Source organism: Bos javanicus, chromosome 23 (genome assembly GCF_032452875.1).
Source record: "Bos javanicus breed banteng chromosome 23, ARS-OSU_banteng_1.0, whole genome shotgun sequence".
Classification (NCBI taxonomy): Eukaryota; Metazoa; Chordata; class Mammalia; order Artiodactyla; family Bovidae; genus Bos; species Bos javanicus.
The window spans coordinates 33,589,104-33,605,941 of record NC_083890.1 but is presented as its reverse complement, the minus strand read 5'-3'; the positions used below and the strand labels follow the sequence as shown (position 1 = coordinate 33,605,941).

Here is a 16,838-nt window from a genome sequence, read left to right as displayed (position 1 = left end):
TATGAAGATCTGCTTCTAACTTAGTAAATTTTAACCGTCTCCTCTTGCTGGTTGCTGTTATGTTTAGGCATTAAGAAAAATATAACTCCTCAGGTAAAGAACAGTCATGTTTAAACACTGGCCCGATCATTTAGTAAAGCGTAATACTTTGTTTAGCAGCCCAATGAAGGTACGCATCCTTCTAAATGAAGAGACGCAGTACAAGAGCATGCCTTTACTGAAATGCAGCATCATCAGCTTGGTCTTCACTCAGAATAAGGGAATATGAGTAAGGCGTTTCTGGTCCCCTAAAAATAAACTTTAATAAAAACAATTATTCAAACAGGTTGAGCAGCCAATAGTTATTAACCGAAAAGCAAGTGGTGTTTCTGTGCTTTGTGCTGCGCCGTAGGGAACCATGCGGCTAGTATACCTCTTTCAGAAAGATGAGATGGTCCTGGGAGTGAGCCAGAGGTCCCGTCTAGGTGTGAGCCTGGTTATGCTCTTCTCCTATATACACATTCACTATATCCTCACAGTTGTAATTCTACTGGTTTTTCCTTTGATTTCGAATTCAACTTAACTCTTCAGCCGAAACCCTGTGTCCTTTGACCAGTCTCTTTACTGCCCCAAGAGAAGCTAAGAGAAGGGCTCTGGTCATTTTAATTTTTTCCTGGTTTTAGAATCATTTCATTAGTGTCAGAAGAAAAGAGATTCTACCCTGATAGAGAATCAACTAGTTACAGTTTACGGATAACAGTGCCCGCAGATTTTTAGTGAAGCTGAAATCCTGTGGTCCGTTCCTTCCCCCTAAACGTGCCACCGTCCGGGCCTGGCAGATGAGACCTGCCCACTGAGACCAGCCCCGGAAGTAGGGAGGCCAAGCCTGCCTCACGCCTTTTGGTCCCACACAGTCACCTTCAGCTCAAGACGGGTCTCTCTCCTTCCTGTTCTGGTTCTGTTGGTGAGGCCTGTGGCAGCCTCGCGCTGCCTGAGGCTTCCTGAGATGACTTCAGATATGCAGAAGATCACTAGGTGCATCGGCTGTTGGAACAATCATTTCTCCAAAAGCATCTGAGGGCACAGTCAGGTGATGTTTTACTCTTTATATTTGCCCTTCACTGTATGAAACACTGAAAATACAATAGTCCTCCTAAGAAAGGACCACATCATTTACAACATGATTTTGGAGTTGTGAGGTTATGCCTCACCCCCCATATTGTCTCCTCGTTCTCTCCTCATGCTTTTTTCCTGTTTATTGTGCTTTCTGTTTCACTTTGATTGGAATGGGTCACCAGTTTTAAGAGGACATTTTTAGCAAGAATTGTGCTATAGGCATCAGAAAGACACAGGTGCTCAAGTGGAAGAGGAAACGGGTTTTGCAGCAGGTCTGAGCACAGGAAGCCAGTTAGGAATTAAGTTCAGGTGCACAGGAAACAAGTTTTGCAAAGGGACATGGCTAACCAGAGCGTCCACTGTTCCACGTGCTTCGGGTGCTGTCACCACTTCTGTGGCCTGTTGGCAGCCAGACTGTGTGTGTCTCCACCCCAGGAGCCCCCACCTGTCGTAGGGCTACCAGGGCTCCCCTGGATACGCCACTTTGTCCCCCAGAATGCTCACCCGGAAGATGACTCAGCATGAGAGAGGGGGACAGGTGAGGAAAATGGAGTGAAACCTTTAATCTTGGCCGAGCCTATAGATATGAAGCACCCCAGAGAGTCGGGCTCCCAGAGAACTCCTTCCAGCAGCAATGATGACTTGATTCTGTAGGAGACACAAAACAGGATTCATTCCAACCTGTGTCATGTTCCTGCTGTAGTCCAGGCATCATGTTATGCTCTGAGCTAGAAAAAGCAAGCTAGACATTGGCCAGACAAGGGCTTGAGCTTAAATGCCTTTTTCCCTGGGTTTAAATACCCTCTCTCAGCTCTGTAGGTTCAGAAAACCATAGCTGAGGAAGTTCTTGCTAATTCCTTCTCAGGTACACAAGAGAAAAGGACGTCTGTGTGTGTCTATTCAGCATGCTAGCTTGGTGCAGTGTAGACAGCATATCTGGAGTAATCTGGCTTTGTCAGTGTGTTCACACCACCTCTGCCCCTGCTGCTTTCAAAGTTGCCTTCAAAGCTTATACAAGTTTTTAAACATTTTTGGAAGTGGATTTTAGTTTTGGAACTACCAAGAGTATTTCTGGACCATGGCTGATAGGTGAGGTGTGGCTGATCAGACTGACTGACGGGTACAGCAGGGTGTGACCAAACCTGTGAAGTTTTTCACTGACTTAATTTTGAAACCTCCCAATGGAATCCAGATGTGTCAGGTACTATGCATAACCCTTTGCGTGTATCTTTTTAAATACCACAGTGTCAATTAAGAGGGGAAGAACAAAGCTGTAAACTCTTCCTTGTGGAATTGCTCATTTACTGGATACATCTGTAGTTTGGCCACAAGCTGCCTCCTGTTTTCCTGGTTAAACCATCTTCATTCCTAAAATCAAATCTTCCCCTGCTCTTGCCCTCTCTCTGCCCAGTCAGCCTCCTCTGATTTCCAGATCCACTCAGGCCCCAGGGGCGCTGCAAGGCCTTCCCCGACTCCCCCAGCCAATTTCCACTGATCTCTGACTGCCGTGGGATTTGGGTCATCATAAATGGGCCTGGATGGGCTCATGGGCATGTTTCATTTTTCCACTTGGATTCTAAGCACCTGGGGGGCAGGGGGCATGTCTCAGGTTTCTTTGTCTACAACACTGTTCCACCAGGGCTGGCAGGCTGGCTGAAGGCAGCCCCACAGGCGGTTCCAGAGACCTGGTGGCAATACCACAGAAGTAAGCGGTCCTCCTAATTCTAGTTGGTTACTTAATGCTCACACAGAGAAAGGAAGAGAGGAGTCTTCAAAATCGTAACTTTTACTCATGTCTTGGTAAGAGGCCATCCATTCATCATCCTCAGGTTGTGTCCATTTTTAAAACATAACCTTTGATTTATCTTCACACTCAAGAGAGTTCTTCAGGGCCCCCAGCCTCAGGTATGTGTTGGGAAAGTGGAGTAATTTTAATACTGACTCATGAACTGTAATTAGGGAGATGAATTTGCAGTGTTAAACAGAAAGGAATCAAATTATCTACACGACCCCCTTCAGTTGGTATAAACAATGGTTCATTATTTGTATACAGTTCATGGGTTCTTAGTAACGTCTGATTCTTGGAAAGTGAATAAAATTTAAAATGCAAACCAAATTTATGATATTCTTATGATCATGTCTTTTGAGAAGCCCCCCATAAGCTTATAATCCATCTCTCTTTTTGTTGTGGTTAAGCTTGCCTATAAATGAGTTAAAGGGCTACTTGCACTGTTGGCCAGTAGAGGGCAGTTTCACCACAGTGCCTTCAAGTCCAAGCCACAGCGCCTACCAAGCCCTGCAGACCTAGTTCTGTACTCAAAAATCTGACAGCTTCCCTAGCCTTTCATAGCACAGTTCACACTTCCAGTTAGCATGTATTACTATACTTGTTTGCCATTTAACTTCCCACATGTTAAATAAAATAAATCTTAATTTTCCTCAAGAGCAGACACTTGGTCTCTTTCTCTCTCGTAGCCTAGCACAGATCTGTACAATGTCATGTCCTTAAATAAATGAGTGAAATCAGTGGTTTAGCTGTATGTTTTCAGATAAAATCCTTTAAATGTGTCATGGCTATTAAAATTCAAAGTGTGCATATCCTTTGACCTAGTTGTCTTCCAGAAATCTAGCCAGCAGAGATATTTGCACAATTATTCTAAAGTCATACAAAAAGAAACAAATACATAACAAATATATTGTTAGTATGTATTTGGTTCATTCCTAAAGAACCAAAATATATTGACAGTGCTTAGGCATTATGGCAAGGGTTGGCAGACTTTTAACAGTGAAGGACCAGGATAATTTAGGCCTTGTGGGACATCAGTCAGCTGCAGTTGTGATGGAGTATCAGAGGTAACTGCAGTCCATGGGGTCACAAAGAGTCGGACACGACTGAGCAACTGAACAAGCAGCAGAGGAAGAGAAAAGAATGAACGTGGCTATCTATATTCCAGTAAAGCTTGTTAGAGACACTGCAGTTTGAATTCTTATAAATATCTTGTGTCACAAAATATTCTCATTTCTTCCAATCATTTAAACATGTCAATCATTTTTAGTTTGTAGATTACACAAAAACAGGCAGCCAGCTAGAGTTGGCCAACAGGCTGTAATTTGCCAACCCCTATTGTAGAGGATGAAATTGGAGGGGTAGTGAGGAGAACCTTTCACCAAAAAATTATGGGATTGTGTGTTTTCTTTTTTGTGAGTCCCTGTTTTTCAAATGAAATCTAAAATACATGCAAAATGAGAGCGCTCTCAAATCCCAACCTTAGAACAAACTCATAAACACCAAAGCTGTACAGTCTTGGCACTTACCTTTTCCTTCGACCTCACAGTGATCACAGAGCTCCCAAACCTTGAGCCTGCCTGTGAAACACACGGTCTGTTAATGGCCTTTGAAAACATACCATATGATTTTATCAACTTGGGAAAGGGCATTTTTTTTCTTTTAGAAGATACTTACTTCAGGAGAAATTAGTACATATTGGGCCTGAAAGAGAGTGGTAAGAAAGGGAGACAATGTTATTGCTGTTCACGGATTTTTTCTTTAACCGGTTTTAATTATACTCACTCAAATTTCTACATCTTAGAGAAGCCCTTTGTCACCAGAAATTCTTACAGGAATTTAGCTCAGAAAAATAGATGTATAAATATGTTTATGTGAATATTTATCTTACTATAACAGCAAAAATTTGAAATAGACTAAGTGACTAACAGTAGTCACTTAAATGGTTTATCTACAGATAAACTGCTAGGTATCTGGTAGATATATTGTGTAAGAATATAGAAAGCATAGAAGACTTATTACATTGATAGGTAGAACAAGATAAAGTTATAAAATTGTATACAAAATCATGTACAATAGGATCATAGCCATTAATATATACACACAGACACGGTGTAACAGTTTAAGGGTGTGCTTCAGAATCAGCTCTTGGTTCAAGTCCCTGTTCTACCGTTTCCTAGCAGTGTGACCTGTAACAACTTCCTTCTCTGATCTTCAGCTTCTTTATAATGAACAAAATGCCAAGTTAATAACTTTGATGTGAATTAGATTTTATATGTTTATATAAAGCGCTAGGCATAGTGCTAGGCACTTCTTCAGTCCTGCCCAATTCTTTGACTGTAGCCTGCCAGTCCATGGGATTCTCCAGGCAAGAATACTGGAGTGGGTTGCCATGATCCAGGGATCAAACCCACATCTCATGCATTGGCAGGCAAATTCTTTACCACTAGTGCCACCTGGGAAGCCCAGGCACAGAGAGTAAATGCACAATGCTGCTACTAAGTCGCTTCAGTCGCGTCCAACTCTGTGCGACCCCATAGACGGCAGCCCACCAGGCTTCCCTGTCCCTGGGATTCTCCAGGCAAGAACACTGGAGTGGGTTGTCATTTCCTTCTCCAATGCGTGAAAATGAAGTCGCTCAGTCGTTTCCGACTCTTAGTGACCCCATGGACTGCAGCCTACCAGGCTCCTCCATCCATGGAATTTTCCAGGCAAGAGTACTGGAGTGGGTTGCCATTGTACATAAATGGTAGTAATTAAGTTCACAGAAAAAAATACTAGCAGGACACACATCAAAAGGTTACTACACATCTCTGCAGAGTGGAATTCTAGGTAGATTTTCATTTTCTTAGTACTGCATTTTCTAATAGTTTCACAATAAACTTTCCTTTTTCCAATTTGAAAATTAAATTTTAAGTTTAAAATAACAGCCAAGTGTTTTAGATCCAGGGAACTTAAGCAATGAAAGATGAAATAAAAAGAGCTGGAGTCTTCATGAAACTCCAGTGGCTATAGCCTGTTTTTTGCTGTGGGCTCCTAACCAAGAACCAGTAAGACACCACATCCAGCTGAACTTCAGCTCTGGGGGCAAACACTGCAGAACTGCAGGAAAGCAGGCGGCTTTCAAGCCAGCGACTGTGTTCTGACCTTAGGTATGGGTCAGGTTACCTGAGTCCAAGTAGAAAGGAAGTGTTCTAGAGTGGACATAATTTACCAAAGCATCAGCAAGTAGCCGTCCTTTCCCAGTTTGGTGTGGAAGTGTGTACAACACTTACCTTTTCTTCTGGACACGGAGTTACCCATGATTTGCATTTGCCTGTCACGTCACCCACGGTGATCTGTTTGCCATTAAACACATAAACACGGCCATCCTCTTCCCCCATCAGTCCCGCAGTTGCGTCTGTGATCCTCAGCGGGGCTGCTACGATGATTTCATCTGTGGAAAATGAAAACCAGCAGAAGGAAGTGTCTTATTCCTTGCTGTCATCCTTTCCATTGTTCCACTGCTGGATCCTCACCCAGCCTCCCACTAATAATAATGCATCCTTCACTGGTCTACCCTGATTTCTTTCCAACGCAGTCAGAGGCTTTTGTTTTCTGTTTCATCATTCATTGATGTGGGTAGCTCTCATGTCACCATGTTCAAGAAGTACAACTCACTCTTGTACATCCGGCTCTGGTCTTGATTCATTATGAGGCTAGAACAGGGGTGATCCTATGAGGGGGACCCATCTTCTTGGCCAGAGCCACCGTTCCTTTCCTACCTGAGCCATCATTATCCAAGTCACTCAAGTGCAGAACGCCACCAAATCGGGAGAAGCGGCGGTTTCCACTGAAGGTGCTGAGCAGAGAAGGCTGTGAGTCAGGTGTCAGTTCATACATCCGAGTGCTCCCACCTTGGTGCAGGGTCATGGTCAGGAATGATACCTTAGACACGACATCTGAAATAAACCACGAAACAGTAGCTACCACCATCATAAGAACGAAGCGAGGACACAGACTTGCAGTGACACAGGAGAGACTATGTCAGATTTGTGAATGCCAAGACTTTACATATGATCATTGCAAAAGGTGTGGAAAACACCCAAAAAGAGTATAAAGAAGAAAATGTATATAATGCATATATTTGTTTCTGGAGAGTGATATATACGTACATATACACACATACACATTTTAATGGGGTTTTTTGCAGATTACAAAATTCCTTTTACAAAGTTTTGGTTTTGTAATTAATACTAAGATAAATGATATTTATGAATTACTATGATCCCTCCCCCTTTATTAAAATAAAATTTCATTTTCTGAGAGCAGATTTTTTAGAAGGGACCCATCTAGCATTGGATTTGGGGAATGAATATTAGTTTTAAGGCTCTTGCCATTTTGCCAAACCTCTTACTAGAGAAAGCACATCAGTTTACATTTCACCAGCAGTGTGTGAGTTCCCAGTCTCACCACCTTGCCATTGAGTATTCTTTTTCATACCATAAATACTTTGTAGCTTTTAATGAGTACCGTAAAAGCTCCACTGAATACTTAAACGGCTGTGCGTCATGGCCACAGTCGGACCCAGAGATCCTGCCGAGCCAGAGGCTGTGGGGAGAGAGTGAGGAGGATAGGCCTAACCCTAATTATTCGTTTACTCGAACTTGCCCTGCAAGTGGGTCAGATTTTTCACATTTCACTCAATCTGTCCATAGAGCTGTGATTCCCCAACTCTACACGGAAACATTTCAGTGAACTCATGGGTATACTCAATTGTCTTTAATCTTTGCTGGTGAGACAGTGACATCTGTCTGATGCCACATGGCCCACCTGCTGGGGGAGGTCACAGTTTCCACACTAGATCCCTTCCCTACAGTCCTTTCAATGATGTCATATCTTAGCAAAATTGGAGTTTTATCATAACGGGTTGTTATGATAAAATGCAGGCACCACTGGAAAAGCAGTGCAGGTCAAAAGGATGATCCGATTCCAGGGTTTGGGAAGCGGCACAGTGCCCCAGAGGAGCTGTTAGGACAGAAACACACAGCACGCAACCTGTTCAGTCACTCGGGGCCCTGTGCTGAGAGGCCCTGTGTGTGGCTTTAGGCTTGTTCAGTTCAGTTCAGTCGCTCGGTCGTGTCAGACTCTTTGCGACCCCATGACTGACCTGCAATTCTGGATAATTTACTAGGTTTTTATTTTCCCTGGGCCCCTCAAATTACATGGGCAAAATACAAGTAAAAAGAGGAACATCTGAACAAGGTTGGTGGGTTATATCTATGTTGATAACATGCTTGTGACACTGGTTATGGTTTGCAAGATGCCATTGGGGAAAGCTGGATAAAATGTAACGTGACCTATTATTTCTTACAGCTGCAGGTGAATTTATATGACTATCTCAAAAAGCATCATTTATATATCACATATATCATGATATATATAATTAACCTTTCTGTTTTACATTTTATACAGTATTTTATAACAGAGAAAATTACTAAGGCAGTAAAGGGGCCAAGACTAAGAAAATTTGGGATGCTCTAATTCACAGCACTCTGACACCAACAGTGATGAGACAAAATTAGTAATGTGTGTTGCAGGAGTTTAACTAGACTCCGTAGCAAAAAAATAAAAATAAAAAAATATTGCAGAGTTAGGACACAGCTTTATAACAAGTTGCTGACTTAACTCGTGAATTGAAAAATTTAACCATTCCTTTGCCCAATTCACTTATGCTTATTATTCAAATACATTGTATGAAACAAAAATATTTCTGAAAAATAATTTGACAGTATGTATTAAGAGCCTTAAGACTGGGCCATCCGACAGTAAATGTTGGCATGTACATATGCAAAAAAAAAGTGATACAGGTATACTTAATATGAGAACATGCTCAAGATATAATATTAGGTGTGAAAATATATTTCCTTATATTTTCACAAATTTCTACAATAAGCATAATCCACTTTTATACTCTTGGAGAGAATCATTTTTTGCTTGTTTTGTTTCTAACTTTCCCATAAAGTAAACAAAATACTGTTTTATTAACAATAAACTCTCAGAGTGGACCTGTTCCCGGTGAACTGGTTTATAAAATTTGCTGTGTCTCCAAGCTTAGTGGGATAGGAGTTTTAAAAACATACCAAGTTACTTTCATGTGTGATTTTCAACAAATCTCTGAATGTGGATACTGTAAGCTGTATTTTGCATTCAGGGAGTTTAAAAGCAACTTCCCCCAAGGTAACCCAGGTTGCTATTAATGAGAAAAACAAATATTCAAACTCAGGTCCGTCTGCCTCCAGAGCTCATAACTTTCCCTCAGTATGACATGGTCAAGGAGTGACACAGCTATTCATGAAAAAGTGAAGTTTCATGGCGGGTGACCTACCTTGAGTCGGGGCCCCCACCAGCAGCACTTGGGTCCGGGTCCCGTTCACCATCACGTGGCCACTAGACAGGGAGGTACCCAGTTTCCCCATTGCCTGTGAAATGCAGTAAGTCAGTCACTACAGTACAGCTGAGAAACTTTCTCTGTGGTGTCCACTTCCCTGGGGAGGGAGGGGGCCACCATACCTTGTCTCCGGAAATGGTAAACCAGCTTTGACGGATTGGCGGGAAATAGCCGTACACCCGTCCAGGGCTCTGTTTCTCATCACGAGTGCGGAACAAGTGGCCCTGACTGGAAGCAAGCACACTGGGCTTGGGTGCTGGGACACAGGATACCGCCCTGGGCAGGTGCTCAGGTCCAAGGAAAGATGACCCACATCTTCCCCACTCACGGCGCCCCCTCCACCCCATGCTACTGGTCCTTGTCATCGCTGTAGGGGAGCTTTCAGAATGAACCCCAATATCAAGGCTCTCCAGGTTAAGAGGTTCACATTCTACTTTCCAACTGACAAAATGGGGGGGGTACCTCCTGTTATGGGCTGGATTGTGTTCCCCAAAATTCGTATGTTCAAATCCTAACCGCCAGTACCTCAGAATGTGATAGCATTTGGAGACAGGGTCTTTAAAGAGGTAATTAATTATGCTAAAATGAGGTCATCGTGGTGGGGCCCAGATCCAATATGACTAGTGTCCTCATAAGAAGAGGGAGAGACACCAGGGATCAATGCACAGAAAAGAGGCTGCATGAGACGCAGGGAGAAGGTTGTAAGTGACAGAGAGGCACCCTGGAAGATAGCAACCCCCTCACACCTTGATCTCAGATCTCTAATCTCCGAAACTGTGAGATCATCGATTCCTGCTGCTTAAGCCATCCAGACCACCCTAGCAAAATAACAGAGCTCTCTCGCTCAAACTTCTAAAAAGGAACATTTGCAACTTGACCCAGTCTTTGCTTTTCCTTGAAGGGTAGGACTTTCAGAGCCACTTCCTGTGAACCCCACATTCAGTGGGCTCCCCGGGCTTCAGGCACCCGGCTCCTGTGTCACTGGTCCCTGCACCCCACATCAGGTCTCACCTACTGGTGTCCTTCCAGGTCGGGCTTCCAGCCAGGAGCAAAGTCCTGTTGTTGACATTGACACCGTGAAGGGAGTACCCCAACCAAGCAAAGTCCTCCTCGCCTTTCACCATCCAGTTGGCAGCCTCCACATTCAGCTTTTCTGCACAAGACAAGCAGTGCCTTCTACTTTACGTGGAAAGACTACAGGAATGGGAAGAGTGGCCCTTTGTGTAGGATAATGAGAAATGGGTTCAGTGGGCTGTTTTTGCCACAACTCTTATGTGCCCCCCACACCTGTCCCCAGCGCCCCAGCATCAGAAATGGGACTCACACGTCATACGAAAAATACATTTCTAGAGCTAGCCTCTGTGGAATGGAGGGTGCTGTTTAAAAAGAGGACCTGTTGGGAATTTTTTTGGCAGTCCAGTGGTTAGGATGCTGTGTTCTCACCGCCGAGGATCTGGGTTCAATCCCTGGCTGAGGATTCCACAAACTGCGTGCACCCCACCCCACCAAAAAAGGCCTGTTGGACAGCTGGAGCATCACTGGGATGCTTGAGTGATACTTTTGAAGAATGCTTTTCATCCTTCCATTGAGACACTATGAGGGTAACTACTGCCCACCCCCCTCCCCCTGCTTTGGATCCAGGTCGACACACTGGATCCTTCTGTATAGTCAGTAACTCTGTCCACATCACTTGCTGGAACATCTGGAAGAGTGTTAGAGATTTCAGGTGAAACCACACACAACAAAATAGGACCAAAATCCGTATGCAAGAGAAGGCACCACAGACTAGAGCAGTGGGGATCTCCACCCACCCCACCCCGACCCTAGCAAGCACTACCTCGGCTGCTGTAACTGGAGCCAGAGTAAAATGCAGCCACAATTCCCTTCTGTTTCCCTCCACCTGGAGCAAAAGGGGAGCCAATCACCAGGTCCAGTTCACTATCTCCATTCACATCTGCCGCCAGGAGGGTCCAGCCCAAGTTACAGTAGGTATCCTGAAGAGAAAACGGGAACCCAACCACCTTTAATTCAGCCTTGAGGCAATTAGGATGTGGTGAGCTCTTGTTTTCTGTACCTGGTGAAGGTGGTCAACATACCTGGCAAGAGATGGTGACGTTGGGGGAAGAAGATAGTTGTCCTTGTTTGGAACCGAAGTAGACATACACTGCACCCTAGACAAGGACAAACCACAGCGTGATCGTGAGACCCGGGAATCTTAAATAAGAGCAAGACAAAGATGACTGAGGATGAAAGAAATCACCGTCAGAGCCCTGTAGGGTCAGGAGCTCAGTTACTGACTGAAGTCAGTGTCCAGTCCATTGCCTCAGCCTCTTCCATCAGATTATTAAGAGTCAGTCCCCAAAGCAGAAACCGTCATTTTCGTCATGGTCTCCCCCACATCTTGCTCTGGGTCTGCCATCCATAATTGTTCACCATATTTGCAGAATGAGCTACTCAACTGCCCATGACCCTATCAAAGCCCAGCTCAGCTTCTGGCTCTTCCACGAAGCTCCACCACCACCACAACCCAGCCCATTACTTCTCTCAACACCAGTACATCTTGTCAGTATCACTCACTTGCCTTGGGACACAGGCCGTGCTGTTACTGTGTGATGAACCTGTTCCCATCTTACAACTTGCCTCTCTCCATCCCTCCTCCTTCTAGAATCATTTCCTTTCCATGGTGAGCTGAGGACTGAGTACACAGTGATGGATAAGACTAATCTCTACCCTCCCCAAAAGCTGGCCAAGGGGCAACTGTGACACTGCAGTGTGAGGAGCTACAAAGGGGCAGCGAGCACAGGACGACAGAGTCCCCTGAACCAAGGTTTAGATCACACTTCCTCCAGGAAGTGATGCGTTACCTGCTACGGGGGGAAAAATGGAAAAGGGGTTTTCCAGGTAGAAGGAACTAGATGAGCATGAGTCCTAACATGAGGGCGCCCGATGGGTCTGGATGACAAATTGTTCCCACGACTCAAGAGTTGACGAGACAGGGGAAGAGGTGAACCCGGTGGGAGAGGGTGACGAAGGGCTTTTGACTCCACAGCCACTCATGGTGCTCGGCTACGGTGAGGACTCGGGGGAGGAGAGCCCTGTGGGCCAGGACCCAGGATCTCTGCTCTCAGGGAGAAAAAGAGGGAATGTGCTGGATTCCATGCCTGAGAGGAAGGATCCAGGGACTCACCTCCCTGCCCCATGACAGGAAGCTGTGGATTAGCTGGAATTTCTGCCTCCCTTCACCATCTCTCAGCATGCCCGGGGGAGGAATGGAGGGAAGGAGAATGCAGGACCTGGTGGAATTGGAAAATCCCACCTGTGAAGCCAAACTGAGGCCAGGGAGGCAGGAACAGGATCTGCCAGGTAACCTGAGGTCACAGCAAGGGCCTGAATGGAGGGCCGGGATCATCTCCCCTCAAACACTGCCTGGCACCCCTTCTGCCTGCTTCTCTCCGGAGGCTCCATGGGCACCAGCCTCCACTCCCACTATCCTCCCCTCCCCACCAGCCTCCTTACTGTGTATGTGAGCTTCTCGGAGCCCACCGAGGGGGCTCCCACCGCCAGGTCAGGCACGCCATCCACGTTAAAGTCTAGCACAGCCACAGCCGAGCCAAATCGACCTGAGGGCTGAAGAGACACCAGTTACTCCCCCTGGGCTGAGCCACAACCTTCTGAAGAGCACACCTCACTCCCTGGGGACCCCATCGAGCACCCAGGACCGAGGAACAAGACTGTAGCCTGCTCGTAACACATCCATGACCCTCCAGATGGCTAGCTCACCCTAAAGATGTTTCTGGCACATCTGTCTGCCTCAAGGAGAAGAAAAGGTGCCGGAGAGAAGAATGTAGGTCCAAAAGAGACACAAATGTAAAGAACAGACTGTTGGACTCTGTGGAAGAAGGCGAGGGTAGGATGATTTGAGAGAATAGCATTGAAACATGTATATTAACATATGTGAAATAGATCGCCAGTCCAGGTTTGATGCATGAGGCAGGGTGCTCAGGGCTGGTGCACTGGGATGACCCTGAGAGATGATGGGGAACACATGTACACCCATGGCTGATTCATGTGAATGTATAGCAAAACCACCACAATATTATAAAGTAATTAGCCTCCAATTAAAATTAAAAAAAAAAAAAAGAGTATAGGTCCTTAAAAGTTCTAGGTTTTCAGAAAATGGTCTTGTGTATCCTTATTAAGAACTAGACTCCTCTTGGAAAGTACCCAAGATTATAATCACTTAACAGCAACTAATGTCTGTCTAATATTCAAGATGTTCTAGAGCTGTACTGACCAGTGCAGTATTCACTAGATAAATGTGGCTGTAACATTTAAATTACTTAAGTCAATTTTTCAGTTTCACTGGCCACATTCAAATGTTCAGAAATCAAAACACTTAGTAGCTCCTATACTGAACAGCACAGCTTTAAAGCATCTCCATCATTACCGAAGGGTCTATTGATTCTGCTGTAGACACTGTTCAAGCATTTTACATGGAATATTAGCCCCTAATTCCATGTTTTACAGATGGAAAATTCAGCCCATTCAGGTACCATTTTCTTCCAAGGTGGGTTTTCTAGATCTTCTATCTCCTGCTGTCTGGAATCAGCCTAGACATAAAGGTAACTGATGAGGTTCTCCTATCCTTTCACAGCTTATCTAGCAATGAAGAGTCTTGCACAAATGATGCTTGCTACATCACACACACACCCCCCAGAACCCACATCTCTTATTTGTTGGTTAGTCTCTCTCTTATTTGTTGGTTAATCTCAGATGTGCAATGGCATCCGAGAACACAGCCCCTTTCTACCAGGTAGGGGGAGGTGGGGTGGGTACTTGATAAACGAGAAAGGATTGCCTGGAGATAGAAGCAAGCTGGGGCAGGTTGGGGACCCATAAGAAGGGGCCCCTGCCAGCTGAAAATAGGTTCATTTCATCAACACCAGCTCTACTAGCAAGCCCTCCTGCAGGGTAACTCATTCCAAGAAAAAGCATAGCACTCTAAAATAGGCAGATGCTTGATGGAATTCCAGCTGAGCTATTTCAAGTTCTAAAAGACGATGCTATTAAATTTTTTACTGCACTCAATATGCTAGCAAATTTGGAAAACTCAGTTCAGGCCACAGGACTGGAAAAGGTCAGTTTTCATTCCAATCCCAAAGAAAGGCAATGCCAAAGAATGTTCAAAATACCACACAATTGCACTCATCTCACACACTAGCAAAGTAATGCTCAAATTCTCCAAGTGAGGCTTCAATAGTACATGAACCGTGAACTTCTAGATGTTCAATCTGGGTTTAGCAAAGGCAGAGGAACCAGAGATCAAATTGCCAACATCCACTGGATCATAGAAAAAGCAAGACAGTTCCAGAAAAACATTTACTTCTGCTTTATTGACTATGCCAAAGCCTTTGACTGTGTGGATCACAACAAATTGGAAAATTCTTAAAGAAATAGGAATACCAGACCACCTTACTTGCCTCCTGAGAAATCCGTATGCAAGTCAAAAAGCAACATTTAGGACTCAACATGGAACAATGGACAGGTTCCAAATTGGGAAAGGAGTACATCAAGGCTGTATATTGTCACCCTGATTATTTAACTTATATGCAGAGTACATCATGCGAAATGCCAGGCTGGATGAAGCACAATCTAGAATTAAGACTGCCAGGAGGAATATTAATAACTTCAGATATGCAGACGACACCACCCTTATGGCAGAAAGCGAAGAACTGAAGAGCCTCTTGATGAAAGTGAAAGAGAAGAGTGAAAAAGTTGGCTTAAAACTCAACATTCAAAAAAAAAAAAAAAAAACTCAACATTCAAAAAACGAAGATCATGGCATCTGGTCCCTTCACTTCCTGGCAAATAGATGGGGAAAAAAATGGAAACAATGACAGACTATTTTCTTGGTCTCCAAAATTACTGCAGATGGTGACTGCAGCCATGAAATTAAAAGACTCTTGCTCCTTGGAAGAAAAGCTACGACCAACCTAGACAGCATATTAAAAACCAGAGACATTACTTTGCTGACAAAGGTCCATTTAGTCAAAGCTATGGTTTTTCCAGTAGTCATGTATGGATGTGAGAGCTGGACCATAATGAAAGCTGAGCTCCAAAAACTGATGCTTTTGAAGTGTGGTGTTGTGGAAGATGCTTGAGAGTCCCTTGAACTGCAAGGTGATCAAACCAGTCAATCCTAAAGGAAATCAACCCTGAATATTCATTGGAAGGACTGATGCTGAAATTGAAACTCCAATACTTTGGCCACCTGATGCAAAAAACAGACTCATTGGGGAAGGCCCTGATGCTGGGAAAGATTGAAGGCAGGAGGAGAAGGGGACAACAGAGGATGAGATTGGTTGGATGGCATCACCAACTCAATGGTCATGAGTTGGAGCAAGCTCTAGGAGTTGGTGATGGACAGGGAGGCCTGGTGTGCTGTAGTCCATTGGGTCACAGAGTCAGATACAACTGAGCAACTGAACTGAATTTGAGATATCTATCTTAATCTTCCATTTTATAGATAAGGACCAGAAAGGTTAACTGCAGACCAAGAATGATGGCTACAAGATTCCCATCTTGTAATTCCCATCTCGCATGCCATATGTGGCATCTTCCCCATTACTTAAGGACACTGGGAGACAAAGGCATGGAGTTACCTCCTTCCTCACTCCAAGGATCTTGGATGGAGTTTCCCATCCACAGGAAGCAGCTGCTTCTCTTACTCCTTGTCTACAGGAGCCCAAAGGATTATACTTTACACCACAGTCTGACAGGGGAATGGCTTGGTGAAGAAGAAAGAAGTAACAGGAATGGGTTAATTTATTTTGGACCTTTTTCATGTGGTGTCAGAAGGGCCCAGAAAATGCTGTCCCTGTCCCTCTGGGACTGTGTGATCACGTATTCTGCCATCAACTTAGTAACACCTCTTGGACTCAGGGGCTCCTTCCATCAGAGCTTAAAGTGAAAGTGAAGTCGCTCAGTCCTGTCCAACTCTTTGCAACCCCATAGACTGTAGCCTGCCAGGCTCTTCCATGCATGGGATTTTCCAGGCAAGAATACTGGAGTGGGTCGCTGTTTCCTTCTCCAGGGGATCTTCTCAACCCAGGGATCGAACCTGGGTCTCCTATACTGCAGGCAGACTCTTTACCATCTGAGCCACCAGGGAAGACCTATCAGAGCTTAAACTAGATTATAAACCACTGGACTTTTCATTATTTAAAGTATGTTCAGGAGCACCATCCTATTTTTTCACACTATTAACTCCACAATGAAAGGTTTAGTGGGGTGTCTGGGACAAGTAAAAGTCTGACCCACAACTCCCCTGATGCTTGACATTTGGAGTCTGCAGTGCCACCAAAGACCCCACACTCATCTGTGGTGGGTAACAGGGCTCAATCAGCCCCTCCTTACTTATCCCTCACGTAAGGACGAATACCAATCATGTCCAGGAGGAAAACTCTCCAGGTCTCTAGTGCTTCCAAGAGGAACTCATGCTGCCTTCATGTGGAACATCTATCTGTC

At 44.6% G+C, this 16,838-nt stretch overlaps 1 protein-coding gene across 2 annotated transcripts in view; it reads right to left on the bottom strand.

The window, feature by feature from the left end:
* Positions 1-1,634: 1,634 nt before the first annotated feature.
* The window catches only part of GPLD1 (glycosylphosphatidylinositol specific phospholipase D1), a 51,743-nt gene continuing 36,539 nt past the window's right edge, over positions 1,635-16,838 (bottom strand). For both annotated transcript variants that reach the window (XM_061398711.1, XM_061398712.1), the window contains 11 exons: positions 12,828-12,938; positions 11,408-11,482; positions 11,149-11,305; positions 10,323-10,464; positions 9,434-9,539; positions 9,249-9,342; positions 6,646-6,822; positions 6,157-6,317; positions 4,559-4,585; positions 4,411-4,461; positions 1,635-1,743 (listed from right to left, as the gene is read on the bottom strand). In XM_061398711.1, coding sequence (XP_061254695.1) covers positions 1,657-1,743; positions 4,411-4,461; positions 4,559-4,585; positions 6,157-6,317; positions 6,646-6,822; positions 9,249-9,342; positions 9,434-9,539; positions 10,323-10,464; positions 11,149-11,305; positions 11,408-11,482; positions 12,828-12,938 — 1,188 coding nt within the window. In that variant the 3' untranslated portion in view covers positions 1,635-1,656. The remainder of the gene's footprint in view (positions 1,744-4,410; positions 4,462-4,558; positions 4,586-6,156; positions 6,318-6,645; positions 6,823-9,248; positions 9,343-9,433; positions 9,540-10,322; positions 10,465-11,148; positions 11,306-11,407; positions 11,483-12,827; positions 12,939-16,838) is intronic.